Source organism: Protopterus annectens, chromosome 12.part0, assembly GCF_019279795.1.
Source record: "Protopterus annectens isolate FY-2018-M chromosome 12.part0, PAN1.0, whole genome shotgun sequence".
NCBI lineage: Eukaryota > Metazoa > Chordata > Ceratodontiformes > Protopteridae > Protopterus > Protopterus annectens.
Genome location: NC_056746.1, coordinates 1,316,510,661 through 1,316,529,723, shown reverse-complemented (window position 1 = coordinate 1,316,529,723; position 19,063 = coordinate 1,316,510,661). Strand labels below are relative to the sequence as shown.

At 38.3% G+C, this 19,063-nt stretch overlaps 1 protein-coding gene across 1 annotated transcript in view; it reads left to right on the top strand.

Annotated features, from left to right (window-relative positions):
- Positions 1-19,063, top strand: part of CDH4 (cadherin 4) — a 2,239,932-nt gene that overhangs the window by 1,270,965 nt on the left and 949,904 nt on the right. The window contains exon 5 of the mRNA XM_044090376.1: positions 1,171-1,343. Coding sequence (XP_043946311.1) covers positions 1,171-1,343 — 173 coding nt within the window. The remainder of the gene's footprint in view (positions 1-1,170; positions 1,344-19,063) is intronic.

Below are 19,063 nucleotides of genomic sequence, written 5' to 3'. Positions count from 1 at the left end.
TGAAGGGAGAAACTGAAAGTCTTTTAAGATTTAGACTATGAGGTTATGCTCTTCCTGTGGTAAGAGAGATGACTTGCAGGTTAACAGTGAGGTTCTGCTGGGAACCATCTCTTCTCGATAGGAGTAGAGGGTCCAGAGTGGCAGACGAGTATGAATGTCTGTCTGAAGCGTACATGGAGGTCAGCAGCAAAAGATAATGGAGACAAAACCAGATGAGAAAGAAACGTTCTACGGCCGCGGCGATTTCACTATATTAAACAGAAGTGATTTTTTATTAGTGCAATTCTGTTTTACTATTTATGTTACAAAATCACCAGTTACTCATACGTTAACAGCAACACTAAGTATCTCTAAAGAGCTATACACATTAGTATACATTTTACTAGTATTCTTAAACAAAAATATATGTAATAATTTTGAAAAACCTATTTCATAGCCATAATAATAATAATGGCAAAACTGCTGTCATGTATTTAATATTGCAACTTTATGGGTCATCAACGTAGTCTTCCTTTGGCACTGTACATCAGGGCTCCATCTAAGGCATCCAGATACAAAAGACCATGACTCATGCTTTACTATCACATTAGGAAGTTTGAAATGCTGCAGACATAAAGACAATGACAGGAGTTATAAGATCTATGCAAATGGATTCTTACAAAATGCCTCATGATATATCAACATTCAGCTGTTAATAAAAGAGAAAACTTGACTTATTTACCATCATATGGAACACTGTTTTAGCTATCACAGCTGTAATCAAAAAAGTAAACGGAGCTTGATAAATCACTAACACCACATTGCATCCACTCTATCAAATTCAAAACCTGGCAAGGAGACAGCCAGCTTGGTTACATATTATGGGTATTACAGATGTATTCATATTGGACAATCCAAAAAAGAAATCATGCTGCATTTCCTGAGGGCTAGTCATTTTTGCACATTTAGATGGCTGTATCAGGGAGAAAATGAATAATAAGAAGGAATAATACAAACCAAAGTAAATCAAAATATTTAACAGTTATATAATATTGTGCATCTGTTGTAAGTAATTCTTTATTCAGCTTACTGCAGAGTACAGACTGTCAGTTCAGTTATAAAACTGTTTCTTTTTGTCACCTCATTTTTATTTTTTAACAATAAATATTTTGATTCATTTTATTTTTGCAGGAACATATGTCATGAAAGTGACAGCAAATGATGCAGATGATGATACCACAGCTAACGGACTGGTCAGATACCGCATCCTCTCTCAGTCTCCAGTCAGCCCGGCTCCTGGCATGTTCACCATCAACAGTGAGACAGGAGACATCGTTACTGTTGCTGCTGGGCTCGACAGAGAGGTAAGCGGCATGTCATTTCCTTCTTACTTCTGAATCCATTACTTTTCAAGGTTCGTCTCCAGGCAGAGGCAAACACTGGCAGCAGACATGCCCTGCAGGCATTCTCCATTAGTCTTCTATTAATTGGGGTCAGTATTGGTCGCTACAGTTTGCTTTGTGCAGGTTACTGCTCTGAGGAGAGCAGACGAGAAAAAGATATCAATACACAAAGGACAACACAAGTGGCATTCTCCATATTAAAAAGATGCCCATTCTGGAAACATGAAACTGCATTTTGTATTCAAACATTGCGTGTGTGTGTGTGTGTGTGTGTGTGTGTGTGTGTGTGTGTGTGTGTGTGTGTGTGTGTGTGTGTGTCTACTTAATATCATTGTATATCAAGCATACACATCTTCACATCTAACAACATTTTGAAAAAAAAAAACAGAAACTGAACCATTGTGACTTTATAGTACTACCAGAAGTGTTTTTTTTTTATTTTAAAAAGCTTCAGCTAAGTGTAATCTAGCAATGTGTGAACTAACTGGTTTAATTGCACCTAATAGTGTGTGTGTGTGTGTGTGTGTGTGTGTGTGTGTGTGTGTGTCTGCGAGCACATGCGCAATGTATTTTTTATGTAGAATGAATCTTCACAGAAAGTAAACACGTTGTCATTCATTTATTTACTTACTCATTCATTCCGTCTTTGTTGATCAGAGTAGGGAGGTGATCCAGATGGACCATTTTCAGGCTCAGACCAAAAGGGTACATGTTTAGATAAACCAAAAGGTGCATACAAGACTACATTAATTAAAAAGTAAAATTAGTCAAAGAGGAAAATATCAAACCATCCAGAGCAAGCGATGTTATACATTTCTAAGAACTATTAACACTGGTAGAAAAATCGGATACCAGTAGCAAATAAGTTAAACAGAGTGGCATCCTAGCATGTTTCAAATTAAATCCCGGTGATTTGATGGGTACCAATAAATTTAGGACTGATCTACTTTAACCTTCATAAGAAGGGGGTATAGTATGAAGGTGGGTGAGAACTGGCAAGGTATAAATGGTATTGTGGATTAATTGCCTTGCAATTTCTATGTTCCTGTGCTCCTATGAAGTTGTCTCCAAACTATTTTTCTGCTTATGTACTTGTTCCAGAACTGAAGGAAGATCATAGGAAGTTACTATGCTATTGACCCTGAGGCCCTTAGAAGCCTACCAAAGAGTTTAGCCCACGTTTAGACAAGTCAGCACCCAGCCAAAGCCCTTGTCTAGCAGGGACACAAGTGGAATCCCAGGGGTGTATTTTCTGTTTCCCATCCAGGTTGTGCTTAAAAAGGGATAATGAGGTACTCTGCTTGACATAGAGGGGGAGTCTGTTCCACAGATGGTGGAGTCTCTGGGACACAAATCTGTCCAACAAGTCCTATTGATATCACAGACCAGGTTGAGGTCATGCATGTGGGTTACTCATCAACGCAGGGTCTGAGATTGTTTTGTGTGCCAGACAGAGGTCACCTCTGAGGTGTCTGATTGAAACTGAGTAGAGGGACAGGGCTTTTAGCCTATCTGTGTAGGGTAGATGTTTGAGGCCCTGGATTCTCCTGCTGAGGAACCTCTGTGGTTTCTCCAGCTGCTACATGTGCTTTGCAAGGTACGTGCCGAAGGGGACATTGTACTCAATAATTGGCCTTATAAGGGAAGAATACAGGGATATTATGACCTCCTTGTCCCTGGATGAGATACCCTTACTTATGAGGTGAGCCATGTAGAAACCTTTGCGTACAATGGAAGAAACATGATGGTCTAAAGTCAGGTTGCTATCAACCTGGGTGCCCAAATCCCTCACAACTGACTGCTTGCTTTGGAGGCTGTAATTAATGTGATAATATGTGGGGACATCACTCTCCCCAAAGAGGATGATGATGCATTTTTTTGACATTCAGCTTGAGGCCATGTTTCTGGCCTGAGTCATTTGTTTGGGTGAGACCCTCTTGGAGGACATCTACATCACTTGGGGATTTATGACCATGCCCAGCTTGCAGTCATCTGCAAACTTGGTCAGCCATAGCCCACTGGTTTTGGCCTGCACCAAATGTTTTTAAAGGGTCTTGGAACAATCATATGCTTGTTACGGAGTCTTATGTATAGAGACATGTTGCCAAGATAGAGTTAACAATAAAACCAAAGTAGACAAAAAACACCTTCCTGCCAATCAGACCAATGGTGCAAAAACAAATGAACTTGCAGAACTATGTTCCAAAATCTGTTTATTCCAACAAAAGTCAAGCGCTTTCGTCCAGCACATGCTGAACTTCTTTAGAACCAATTGGTTCTGAAGATGTCCAGCATGTGCTGGACGAAAGCGCTTGACTTTTGTTGGAATAAACAGATTTTGGAACATAGTTCTGCAAGTTCGTTCGTTTTTGCACCATTGGTCTGACTGGCAGCAAAGTGTTTTTTGTCTAGGAGTGTTTTGTTGCCTACCTATACACCGTTTTTTTTTTTTTTTTTTAATAAAACCAAAGTAGTTTACAGTATATAAATATAGTCCCTTTTCAGTCTGAACATTTCAGAAAACCAGCTGCAAAACAGTTACGATAAAAAGCTGTGAAAGGTCATGCTGGAGATAGCTTGCTGTTTGACAGCAAATGATGAAGGTGACCATTGTCCCTAAAGGATTTGCACTCAGTTCTCTTCTGCAAGTGTTTGGAAAAGGCCTTTTTGAACTCAGTATAAGATTCTGGAACCTTAGCTAATGTGGGAGTTTGATAATTGTAGGGGACTACAATGATGAGATCTACTGTAAGCAAGGAGGTCAAATCCGCAAATGTTATTTTCTGTGATCTGAAAATTCAGAGTCTATACATAGCAGGACACTGCATTTCTCCCTTTCTACTTCCCTATCCCTAAGGTAGAGGTCCATTTGTTAAGTTTCACTGTAGGTGCGGAACTTTGGGTGAAGTATAGATATTTACAATGGCTTTGTGAAAAAAATGTGACTCCTGTGTGGCCAGTAGTTATAAACAGGATACAAAGGGCACATTAACTGTTAAAAATCAACAATCATAAGGAGAAAAAACAATAAGAAAGAATTTTAGTCTCCCTAGTTCCCAACTCTTCCACTTCACTGTACTAACTTCAATATCATTGTATGTCAGGGAGATGAGAAACCCCCAAGAATTTACATCCTTAAATAAAAAGCTGATGAACCACACTTCAGAATGTAATTCATCAGAATTCTCTTGGTAAAGATGTAAAATCTGGGAAGATATAATAAACAGTAATACACACAGTAGGAACACCAGATGTCTTTTACACACACACACACACACACACACAACTATATATATATATATATATATATATATATATATATATATATATATATATATATATATACACACACACGCACACACACACACCTGGTTTGCTCTTTGATTAAATCCTAAAAATAAACTGTCAAATTTTAGAGCTTTTTGTACAAAACTGGTTCAGGACTCCTTAGCAGATTATAAGAAACCTTTTAGACCACTGGGTACAATACATTAAGGCTTATGAATTATAATTTTTTCTCACTTAGTGGCTTTACTGTTGGTTTAGACAACTCAACCTATCAGCATGTGATTGCAGTGATCTCAGTCAGGAGTGTTTCATTCAAATCATGTTCCATATGCAGTAGTGAGTCATCCTTCATGAAGCTTCCACTGTAGGACACCTGGCATTTATAATGGAGATGGATCACATCCATACACCGATGACACAGGATCACCAAATCTGTTTTTGGATGGAATTTAGAGGTAAAATATAATCAAATTCTACACTATTATGCTATTTGGATTAAACATCACATTACGCCTTTTTAGTGCAGGATACAAGGTTGATTTAATGTACAGATGTCTACATTTATATCATTAGTCTGCAAAGGCATCCAGGCTTAGACTATCTCACTAATATTTTTTTTCAAATCATAGCATTTTCAAAAACTTAGATGCCCTTTTTTCCAACTTTTTTATTTAGCAATATCTCTAGCCAATTATTTAAAGTCCATTTTTAATTTTAAACAACTTTGCATGAAGTAACACATCCCTATAATTATTTGTGGACCTTTAAACAGTTTTCATTTTAGGGCATTAAATGCCGTTAGTTTAGAATAATGTGTGCATTACCTAATGCATACAGTCAATCACATCTCTGAATATACTATATTGTTTTGTCCAAACTAGGAAAGACATAGGAAGCATTACTATAATACACACACAATATTTTAATTTGCCCTCCCAAATCCTTTATGTACTTACACATTCCCGTCATAATGGCCAAAGGTAGTATGACCATTTCTGGGCATATTTATTTTTGCTTCTCAGTTTCACAAAAATAGTCTGACCTCTTTGAAATCAGAGTTTTATACCCTGTATCTTAGAGTGAAGGATGCCATTCCATCTCTTTAAGTGCTCAGTTTCTTTTTTTCTGAATACTTTAATCAGTTAGAACTGTTAGCTCACTCACAGGAAGCATTTTACTCCCATAGTCATGGCTGAACCTCACAGGAAGTTATTTTATTCCCATAGTTATGGCTGAATTTCACAGGAAGTTATTTTGTTTCTGTAGTCATGGCTGAATCCCACAGGAAGTTATTTTATTCCCATAGTCATGGCCGAACCTCACAGGAAGTTATTTTATTCCTGTAATCATGGCTGAATATCACAGGAAGCACAGGAAGTATTTTATTCCTGCAGCCATGGCTGAACTTTAAAATGGTTTGTTCATAGGTTGGTACTAGGCTATCGGCCTTAGGGCCTATACAAGCCTAGCCATAACAATTCCTTGGATATTTCTTCCCACAATATTTACTTCCCTGGACCACTGTCTAGCAGGGTGACTGACATGATCCCAGGGGTGAATTTCCTATCTCCTATCCAATCGTCAAGGTTCCTTTTGAAGAGGGCCAAGGAGGCGCACTGCTTGACATGTACGGGCAGTCTATTCCAGAGAATGGGGAGTCTCTGGGTCAGGAACCTATCCCTCCAGCATGTTTTGTTCATTGTGATGACAAGGTTTAGATCCCTGGAGCATGTAGCTCTGTGGGATTGGGATTTCTTTAAGGGGTGCATGTCCAACAACTCAAGGTTTGACATGGCCTTGTATGTTAAGCAGAGATTGCCTCTGAGTAGACGATATTCCACAGAGTATAGCTGGAGTTTTTTCTGATGGCCAGCATATGGCATCTACTTTAGGCCTGTGATTCTTTTAGTGAGGTATTTCTGCGGCCTTTCCAGCTGTTGCAGATGTCTTGTGAGGTACATACTAAACGGGGTGTTGTACTCTATAATGGGTCTAATAAGGGATGAGTACAGTGGGACAATGACCTCCTTTTTTCTGGATGAAAAGCCCTTAGTGATAAGGTGTGCCACATAGAAGGATTTCCTGACTGTTGTGGCGATGTGGTTATCAAAGGTGAGACCACTGTCCACCTGTGTCCCTAAGTCGCTCATCACACTTTTGGTGTTTAATGTACTGCCACCTATGTGGTAATTCATGGGTACATGTTTTTTCCAAAAGGGGATAACTATACATTTCTTGGCATTAAGGTTGAGCCCATGGTTCTGGCACCAAGCATCTGTTTCTGTAAGGCCCTTTTGTAGAATATCCACATGATTTGGGGATTCAATAATGGCTCACAGTATCCAGTCATCTGCAGACTTTGTTAGCCAGAGTCCCTTAGTGTTGACCTGTACTTCAGAGAAGTAGATTCCAAACAAGAGAGGTCCCAGGACTGAGCCCTGAGGCACTACATGTGTCACTTGTCTGGAGCTGGATTTGAAGCTGGCTATATTTATAGTCTGTGTTCTGTCAGTAAGCCAGTTGGCAACCCATCGAGTGACATAGGGATTTATGCCCAACTTAGTAAGTTTATCTATGATTCCAGAGTGGAGGATGGTGTTGAAGGCCTTGGCAAGGTCCAGATAGGCTGTGTGGACCACCTTACCCTCGTCCACAGCTCTAGAGACTGATTTGAAGAAGTCAGTCAGGTTCAGGAGACGAGTGGGATAACTGTAGCTGTGCGCCACTCAATGGACATGAAGCCTGAGGTGAGGCTATGATTAAGCATGACACTTAGGTGAGGTGCCAGTTCATTTTGTAGTTCATGTAGTACACAGCCCGGGATGTCATCTGGTCCCATGGATGCTCCATTCTTAGCTTTGGAGAGTGTGGTTTTTACCTGTGTGGCCATGATTACCAGAATTTGGCAATCTTTTGGCATTGAAATGGGCCCCTTAGGGGGTGAGAGAGGGGTGAAGTTGGCACTAAATCGATCTGCCAGGATATTGGCAATATCCTTGGGATCAGTATATTTAATGCCATTCTGTTGTAGCTCAGAACAGATCTGAGCATTGCCATTTAGATTCTTGACATAACTATAGAATGCCTTGTGGTTGTCTTTGGAATCTTTGGCAATTTTATTTTTGTAAGGGAGTTTTTTGCATCCTGGGATTTTCCTCTTTTTTGCAACAGTTTCTTCCTTCTGTTGTATAGTTTGTTTATGGCAGGGGACCACCAGATTGGCTTCCTTTTTTTGGAGGAGAGCATCTTGGTTCTATTTGGGATGGCACAATTCATGCACAAGTAGATATGCTTGTACAGTGCCTTAGTGTAGGATTTAGCAGTCGAACTTTCGGATCCCATCTGCGTGGATGTCATGAAGTTTGTCACTTCTGACTTGATTAGCATGAAGTTGGCTTTGGATAAGTTTTTTTATGAAGGTTTCCTTACTGGGGGTGGGAGTGGGATGTGGATGTCAAGAGTGATTTGCTTATGGTCAGACCTGACCAATGAGGGGGTAACCACTGGTGTGGAGCATCTGTATCCCATGTTGGTAACGACCAGGTCTAGGATATTGGAGCCCCTGGTGGGACAATGGATTAGTTGATCCAGGGCATTGGAATTTATGAATTCCAAGAACTGTTGGGAAAAGGTGTTGGTACCAGAGTAGTTTTCCTAGTTAATGGCAGGGTGTTGAAATCACCCAGTATTAGGGTGTTTGGTTGTATCTTAATATTTTCCAGTATGTTTAGAAAGGTCTAGTGAGAATCTTGGGGCATGGTGGGGGATCTGTAGCAAGCTACAATTTGTATTGCAGTCTTACCTAATGTTAGTTGCACCTGGAGAATTCCAGATGCATTGTGTCGGGCAATTAACCTGGAGGTGTGAATATCCTTGGTGAATATGGACACTCCTCCACCTTTAGTGTTTTGGTCTTGGTTTGGTGGCCGAAAAGTGTGGTAAGAGTTGTAGCCTGGTATTACAGGGGTGCTCTCTGGAGCCTTGAACCAGGTCTCAGTTACTGCACAGATATCAATGTTCTCCATTTTTAGTTGTGCCTCAAGAGAGTGCATTTTGAGGTTTAGACTTCTAGCATTGAGTAGCATTACCTTCGGCTTTTGCATGCTTGTATCTGTTACGGTGGTGGTTTTGTCCTTTGAACCTTGCCTAAAAAGGCACTATAGGGGTGGCAAGAGCTTTTGCCAGTAACCTGAATCCCAGGGGTGACAGGTGCAGACCATCTCTGGCAAAGGATTGTGGTTTGTCGATCATGTCTTCCCAGGCAGACAGATACTGGATCCCCTTTGAATGACACCAGAAGCTTAGCCAATTGTTGAAGTCAATCATTTTATCCTTATACTGTGGTATCATTCTGGACAAGAGCAAATGCTACTCAGGGCTAGGGTCATACCTGCCTGGGCCATATGATCCAAGAGCTCTTCCATGTCTCTCTTTATGTAGTTCAGGGAGGTACGTCTCAAGTCATTCACTCCAACATGGACAATGTCAGAGTCGTATTTGTACTTGTTGTGGAGTGACTTGAGTGCATGTGTTATGTGGCAGATCCTGGAATCTGACAGGCAGCTGACTGTAATTTTCTCCTTGTTCAGCCTGGTGAGTGGGACATCAGTGTGCCTGACTATAGATTCACCTATGAATAAAGTGTTGCATACATTGTCTTGCCTTAGGGGCTGTTGTTGGGTGGCACACTGCTGTTGTGAGCTATGTGTCACTTTGGTTGTGACTGGTGTTTCTTTGCATTTCATCTTCGGAGGTCCTTGTTGCTTGGGCAGGTTAATGTTAAGGGCCCCCGCATATGTGAGTTTAGTGTTGCTATGTGTGGGTGTTGATGGTGTGGGTTTTGAAGGGCTTTGTGTTGCTTGAGGTGTAGTGCAGGTGTTAACCTTCTCCTCTTGACTGCCTAGCACAATCTTGGCTGGAGAGAACTTTGCTTCCAGTTTGACTATGTATGTGCATCTCTCACAGGTTGGTGTAACCTTTCTTGTAGTGTATATAGACCGCTGGTATCCTAGCAATATATTATTCATCTTTTGTTTGCATTAAATAATTTTGATCCAGGTGATTTTTACAGCTTTGCTTCTGTTAGTTGTAAACCTCTTGACCAGTCCATTAGCTTTTGACCAAAGTAGGAGTCAATGTCTGAAGTAAGAATTACTAAATGTAACAAAATGGTATCCTTCTCTGGTAAGCCTAACAAGATATACATTTGTGCATGACTGGTATGATAATTCTACAAACCAGAAATGGAAAAACAAATTGTAATATTTCCATAACCCTCTCAATATAAAAAGAGCAGCAATAATACTTGAAAAAGTAGCTGCAGAGCAAGAGCTGTCAATAGTTTTTGCCATGAAAGTCCATGCAATGCCTACTGGCATGGCTATACATCTTCACTGGAACTCGTACAACAACTGCCATCACGTACATAATGGTGACAAGGTTGCCTTGTAGGAGCAGTCACTTTATAGGAAATGGACACAGTTATGACTACACAGCTATCCAACAGTACAGATTCAGAATTCCTACATGTTTCCACATTCTGAAATACTTTAAAATGTATCGTTAGATGTCATTGCCTTTTCTTCATGTAAAGCGTCTAATAAATAGATGTTGTAGCTTGGATGCATTTGTACACATATATATATATATATATAGATATATATATATATATATATATATATATATATATATATATATATATAGATATATATATATATATATATATATATATATATATATATATATATATATATATATATATCTCAGAATCAACACATTCTGAAGAAGTCCTATGGTACTGGATGAAAGCATTCAATGTCCTATGTATTTATACTTTTACTGATAAAACTTTGGTGATTCCACACTTTATCGTACTTTTTGTGTTTGGGAATCAAGACTACATGAACCCTTCCTCTTATTTTTACACGGTTCCACTTGAAACCATCGAATGTTCAGAACATTGAAGTTCTAATCATCGAGACCAGAACATCGATGTTCAGAACACAGAAAGTTCAAAGTGAACCACAGAAAAACAAATAAACAGTCAAAAACTATTGTGCCCCCCACACCCCCCCCCCTACTTTAATATTCCAACTCCAAGATCGCACAACAGTGTGGTAAGGGAACTCTCCCATTTACCGCTATATGCGGTAGCACTAAACGGGAGATTTCCCGTACCCTACCTGCAATGCCAACACTCAGATGGCACACACACACACACACAACTTGCAGGTCACCTTGCTGCCCTGCATATACACCCAAACTTACCAGTTTTACTTACCTGGCACTTCTACTTTCAACCTTCGATGTTCTGAACATCGATGTTCTGGTCTCGATGATTAGAACTTCGATGTTCTGAACATTCGATGGTTTCAAGTGGAACCGGTTACACATATATATTTAGAAAAGATGATATATACACATGGCATCCTCACTAGAGACTACAGGGCCACTTGAGCATTTTTATTTGACTAAACAGATCTCTGGACTCACTGTACAGTCGGAACAGAAGGGCAGCCATTATAGCATGTGGTATTTCTATCCCCATTCATGGTGACTTACACAGATGCCCCCTTGTGGGTGGTAAACTTGTTAATCATAGCACATTTGGAGAGGGCAGCACATCTGTGGTGTAGGTTTTAAAATTTTGCATAGAGTGGAGTCTGTAGTTTTATGGTTTCATAATGCATCTTCCATTTTCTGAACAGCGGTGCTTCACAGTTCAGTCAAACAGAGTCTGTAGTCCTTTGTTGATACATTATCTTCCTTTTACACTTTGTTTTTGGACTACTCTATAATCACAATGTTTAAGACAGCTCATTACAACTTTTTTCAGTATTGTTCATGTTTATGTGTGATATAAAACATTATCTTTTCTTTATATCTACTTTATTTCATACTTGTCTGCATAAAACTGTTTGGCTCTCTACTTTTAACTTCTACTTGACATCCACATCCCCCCCCCCACCCCCCAGTAAGGAAACCTCTTTAAAAAACTTCTCCAAAGCCAACTTCATGCTACGATCTGGAAGTTCGACTGCAGAATCCTACACTAAGGCACTGTACGAGCACATCCACTTGTGCATGAATTGTGCCATCCCAAATAGAAAACAACTTGTAACCACAAAAGCAGCACCAACAAAAGATAAAAAATATTCTCCGGCACAATGAAGGGTATCCCAGTAGTTCGGAAGCAGGCAGGCAACTCAAAGGCTTTGAAGAATTTATTCCACCAACTTAATACATACGAAAAAAGCACGAACAAAAAACCATACCATAGAACAATAAAATTTAAGCGCTTTCGTCTCCTTACACCGGAGACTTCATCAGAATAAATCATTTCATTTTACAAAGGCTTTATATACTCATATCAATCAACCGACACCCTATGAAGCAGCTAGTAAACCTTAAAGATACAGCGCTGCAATGCCTTGTGTAAATATATGCATTTAAATGTAGTTTTCATTAAAAAGATCCACATATTGCTTAATATACATTATTTGTTCCAGGTATGAACATATACTTAGCCCCCCACCACCAACAAATCCATCCACCGATAAAATCCAGATCAAGTTGTGTAAGGCTGTATGTAACTAAAGCTAGGAACATTGAAAAAACAGTAGCTCAGATTTGCCCTAAACTGCATTTCAAAAAACATATATCGTAAAGTGCAACTACAGTGGCTATACAGTTTCTATGTACAGCTGTTAGGAACCAATATTAAAACACATTTAAAAACATTTAAAATGAATTTAAAAATATATTTAAAAAATATATACTAAATAAAAAAGAAGATGCCTAGAAACTAATAACATGCATACACCTAAAAATGGTGAACTGGTAATATAAATAAATAACTAAAAATAAAAGGCTCACACTAATAAAATCGGGAATAAAAAATTAATCAGCTTGTATTCTGTTTATATTTTGAATGTTGAATATACTAGAAAAACAAAATTAAAACCACAATTCAAACAAACTGAAAAGGCTCTTGAGCTTGTAAGGGGCCTTATGTGGGTCATAAGTGTGCCTCTAACCCATCCAAGGGTATACCTTGTAAATCCCCTATATACTTTATTAGCACATACCTGTCGCTGTATAACATATAAATATATATATGTGCAAATGTAGATAATAAATAAATAAATACATAAATATATAAATATATAAATAAATATATAAATAAATATAAATATAAATATAAATATATAAATATGTGCTAATAAAGTATATAGGGGATTTACAAGGTATACCCTTGGATGGGTTAGAGGCACACTTATGACCCACATAAGGCCCCTTACAAGCTCAAGAGCCTTTTCAGTTTGTTTGAATTGTGGTTTTAATTTTGTTTTTCTAGTATATTCAACATTCAAAATATAAACAGAATACAAGCTGATTAATTTTTTATTCCCGATTTTATTAGTGTGAGCCTTTTATTTTTAGTTATTTATTTATATTACCAGTTCACCATTTTTAGGTGTATGCATGTTATTAGTTTCTAGGCATCTTCTTTTTTATTTAGTATATATTTTTTAAATATATTTTTTAAATTCATTTTAAATGTTTTTAAATGTGTTTTAATATTGGTTCCTAACAGCTGTACATAGAAACTGTATAGCCACTGTAGTTGCACTTTACGATATATGTTTTTTGAAATGCAGTTTAGGGCAAATCTGAGCTACTGTTTTTTCAATGTTCCTAGCTTTAGTTACATACAGCCTTACACAACTTGATCTGGATTTTATCGGTGGATGGATTTGTTGGTGGTGGGGGGCTAAGTATATGTTCATACCTGGAACAAATAATGTATATTAAGCAATATGTGGATCTTTTTAATGAAAACTACATTTAAATGCATATATTTACACAAGGCATTGCAGCGCTGTATCTTTAAGGTTTACTAGCTGCTTCATAGGGTGTCGGTTGATTGATATGAGTATATAAAGCCTTTGTAAAATGAAATGATTTATTCTGATGAAGTCTCCGGTGTAAGGAGACGAAAGCGCTTAAATTTTATTGTTCTATGGTATGGTTTTTTGTTCGTGCTTTTTTTGTATGTATTAAGTTGGTGGAATAAATTCTTCAAAGCCTTTGAGTTGCCTGCCTGCTTCCGAACTACTGGGATACCCTTCATTGTGCCGGAGAATATTTTTTACCATCCCAAATAGAACCAATATGCTCTTCTCCAAAAAAGGAAGCCAATCTGGTTGGTCCCCTGCTATAAACAAACTATACAACAGAAGTAAGAAACTGTTGCAGAAAAGAGGAAAATCCCAGGATGCAAAAAACTCCCTCACCAGCCTAAGTAAGAAGCTGAGATCCCTCATAAAATCCTCAAAAGCTAGTTATGAAAATAAAATTGCCAAAGATTCCAAAGACACCCACAAGGCATTCTATAGTTATGTCAAGAATCTAAATGGCAATGCTCAGATCTGCTCTGAGCTACAACAGAATGGCATTAAATATACTGATCCCAATGATTTTGCCAATATCCTGGCAGATCAGTTTAGTGCCAACTTCACTACCCTCTCACCCCCTAAAGGGCCCATCTCAATACCAAAAGATTGACAAATTCTGATAATCACAGCCACATAGTTAGAAACAGCACTCTCCAAAGCTAAGAATACAGCATCCATGGGACCAGATGACATCCCGGGCTGTGTACTACATGAACTACAAAATGAACTGGCACCCCACCTAAGTGTCATTTTTAATCATAGCCTCACCTCAGGCTTCGTGCCCACTGAGTGGCACACAGCTACAGTTATCTCACTCCACAAGGGAGGATCCACCTTGGATCCCGGGATCTACTGTCCCATCAGTCTGACAAACCTGATCTGCAAGGGCATGGAACGCATTATCATGGAACTTATAAACAAAGATATTGGCAACCTCCAGACACTGGACCCCACCCAGTCTGGGTTTGTGAAGGGCCGATCTTGTCTCCTGAATCTGATTGACTTCTTCGAATCAGTCTCCAGAGCTGTGGACAAGGGTAAGGAGGTCCACACAGCCTATCTGGACCTCGCCAAGGCCTTTGACACCATCCCCCACTCTGGAATCATAGATAAACTTACTAAGCTAGGCATAAATCCCTACGTCACTCGATGGGTTGCCAACTGGCTTACTGACAGAACCCAGACTGTAAAAGTAGCTGACTCCAAATCCAGCTCCAGACAAGTGACAAGTGGAGTACCTCAGGGTTCAGTCCTGGGACCACTCTTGTTTGGCATCTACTTCTCTGAAGTACAGGCCAACACTAAGGGACTCTGGCTAACAAAGTTTGCAGATGACTGCAAACTGTGAGCCATTATTGAATCCCGAATGATATGGATATTCTACAAAAGGGCCTTACAGAAACAGATGCCTGGTGCCAGAACCATGGGCTCAAGCTTAATGCCAAGAAATGTATAGTCATTCCCTTTGGAAAAAAACATGTACCCATGAACTACCACATAGGTGGCAGGACACTAAACATCGAAAGTGTGATGAGAGACTTAGGGACACAAGTGGACAGTGGTCTCACTTTCGATAACCACATCGCCACAACAGTCAGGAAATCTTTCTATGTGGCACACCTCATCACTAAGGGCTTTTCATCCAGAAAAAAGGAGGTCATTGTCCCACTGTACTCATCCCTCATTAGACCCATTATAGAGTATAATGCCCCATTTGATATGTACCTCACAAGACATCTGCAACAGCTGGAAAGGCCACAGAAATACCTCACTAAAAGAATCACAGGCCTAAAGCAGATGCCATATGCTGGCCGTCTAAAAAAACCCCAGCTATACTCTGTGGCATATCGTCTACTCAGAGGCGATCTCTGCTTAACATACAAGGCCATGTCAAACCCTGAGCTGTTGGACATGCTCGACTTAAAGAAATCCCAATCCCTCAGAGCCACACACTCCAGGGATTTAAACCTTATCATCACAATGAACAAAGCATGCTGGAGGGATGGGTTCCTAACCCAGAGACTGCCCATACATGCCAAGCAGAGCACCTCATTGGCCCTCTTCAAAAGGAACCTTGATGATTGGATGGGAGATAGGAAATTCACCCCGGGGATCATGTCAGTCGCCCTGCTAGACAGGGGCCCAGAGAAGTAAATATTGTGGGAAAAAATTTCCAGGGAATTGTTATGGCTAGGCTTGCATAGGCCTTAGGGCCGATAGCCTAGAAAAAACCTATGAACCTATAAAGGCATAATTATCTTTTTTATCTGTTCACTGTTCATGTGAGTTTCTAAATTTGTATACATGAAAATAGTTTTCCTTATTTCTAATCTATAAATGCCCCATTCAGTCACTTGGTCACACCATACGATATTATAAAATGTAAGTACTACTGCTCAGTGTTCATGGATATAGAGGTAGTTTGTGCCATTGCTCTACAAGTGTGTTTATAATTGTGCTAATCTGAGCCACAGACAAGTACTTATAAGAAATATAGTTATTTATACATATAATAATTAATATCACAATGAATACATATGTGGAAGCATGTAATCTTAGATATGTGCTTTTTTAAACCTTTACTGTCACTTTACAATTATTATTAAAAACATGCAATCATTTGTATAAAACTTTCCAAAGAAGAAAATATCCTGACAGTAGTTTTCTGTTGTGTTCATAGTCTTCGTCCCTTTTCCCTATTTTGCATGGGATTGTAGTGTCACATCAGCTTTGGTCAAAGTGACCAAATCACATAGAGTTAATATTTAGACTACTGAGTTATTTGATTCTCTGTAATGAAGTAGGATGATTTCTGTTTCCCAGAGGCCTATGATCTGTTTTGCAATGCATACCCTAATGCTTGGTTATCTTTGCCTGCTGCGTTCGTACACAGCATTGAGTAGTCTAACGTAATCTGCAGTAATAACGATAATTTCATCCATATTTTGATGATACTGTTAACTTCTGTAAGACTATGCCAGTTTGTGCTTTCAGCAAATTTGACAGCTCGGACTACTGCAGTATACGAATGCTTTGGGATGCTGCTGTGTTAATGTATTCACAATAAGGAGTGGCGTACCTTGTGAAATCATCAACAGTTGTACACCTTAGCATTAATCAGCTTCTGTCAGTCATGATATCAGGAGAGTAACACAGACATGCTCCCAAATAAGAACGCCACATGCCTTATTTTGCTCAGCAAGCCCAGTGAACATAGTAGTAGCTTCCACCGTTAAGATAAATGGCTTCACACTGGCTTTGCATTATTTTAAACAGTACAATTTATACTGTTGAAACCACTCACAAAAGAAAAATAAAATCCACCATGAAAGACCAGGAACGAAATTCCTCCCAAACAGAATTCATTTATTATAACACCAAAATAATCCTCTTAGCGCCTCAGATAAAACACAGACTTTACAGAGCAAATATATCTTCAGAATGAATTGCTTTTATATTAAAAAAGTGCAAACAGTCATACAGTTAATAAAACAATCATTCAGTTATACAGTCAATTAAGCTCTTTAAAATTCTCATTTTAAAAAAAAACATGCACTTTAAAAAACTTTTCCAGTTACACTCCTTATTCATACCATTTGGTTGGAGTGTATTATATTTTAATATAAAAACTGATTCCTTCTTTCTCAAGAAAATATTTAATTGTGTCTTCACTTAGAAAATTAGATTTAATTTGTTCTAACACTGACACTTGTAAGCCACTAAAATCCCTTTGATGCTTCTTATTAAAATGTTCTGCTATGGGCCTAATGATCTTATTATTTTTAACATCCCTAATATGTTCCTTCACCCTCTCCCCTATGCTCCTTTAACTTTCTTCTATATAAAAACTTCCACAGGGACACTTAATTGCATAAATGATACCTACACTTATGCAAGTGAAACAGTCTTGTACCTGGAACTTTATACCATTAATAGTATCAAAAGTTTCCACTGTATATTTACATATTGTGTAGTTTCCACAGGGTATAGTGCCTCTGAGGACCAATTATTTTATTCTGTTTTCCAGGGGTTTCCTATAAGTACTATGTACCAAAAAATCCTTGAGGTTGCGTTCCCTTTGATAAGAAAATCTTAATTTCACACCCTTGAGGGAAGCAACCTCCCTCTTCACTATGTTTCAATAATCCCGTAACAATTTCTCCTGTTTAACTGAAAATAATGTGTATTTTGAAACATAAAACAGGCTCTTATCTGGGGCAAAATCATTCAATATTCTCCTATTAACATTGCCTCTCCTGTTACCAACAATATTATTTCTGTCTTTAAACACTTTATCATAATTATCCTTAACTAAATTTTCATCATAACCCCTGTTTAAGAACATAGTTACCACTTTATTGGCTTCCATTTCACACTCTTGTATGACACTGCATAACCTACTGATTCTTAAAATTTCTCCATAAGGAATAGATACCAGGGTATGTTCAGGATGGCAACTAGAAGCATGTAACATATAATTTGGCTGTTCAAACTTCCTGTATATCCTGGTATTAATATTACCATTTCCCAGACCTTCTAAAGAAATATCCAAATAATTCATTGATACTCCTTCCTGTAAACCATCATATCTTATGAGATATCTATTTTCATTCCAAAATTTGATAAATGACTGTACTTCACTTCTTCCCCCTTGGCAAATGAATATAACGTCATCTATAAACTTCTTAACATATTTTTTTATAAATGCATGGGGCGAAAGCAAGTTCTTTTATATATTGTGTTCTGGGACTATCTCCCAGAATATAATCTAGTGCCTCCATCCCAAATGTGTGTTGTATACTTGTATAGAGGCTTGTAACATCTAAAACTAAGAAGTATATATCCCTATCCCAATTAACTTCCCACAACTTCTCCAGGAAATCAAATGGATCCTTTATATATGAAGGCAGCTTGATTACTTCCTTTAACAAAAAATGGTGTAAAAACATCCTAAATTATGGGTAAAATAACCACTTGCTGACACAATAGGACATCCTGGCGGATTCTCTAAGTCCTTATGTATCTTTGGGACACAGAAAAACTTAGCCCCATTACTATTTCTACTAGAGAATTTGTTGGTAACATCAAAAGCTGTTAAATAATGTAAATGTACCCCTTTATGTAATAAATCTTCGTACTCTTTCTTGGCCTGTTCATAAACCATCAGATTCACTCTTTTATAAACCTGCTCATTATTAAGATGTATCATGCACATTTTATAATAATCATTAGACTTTCATTACTACTAATTTATCTCCCTTATCAGAGGGTTTAAATATTAGTTGATCATTATTAATGAAATGTTTTAGTTTAATCCATTCATTTTAGACATATTAAATGCTTTCATATTTTTATTGAATTCACACACTTCCTTTTCTAAAACAAAATTAAACGCATGGTAGAATCGCTGTATACTCTTATTTTTAAACGGCAGCA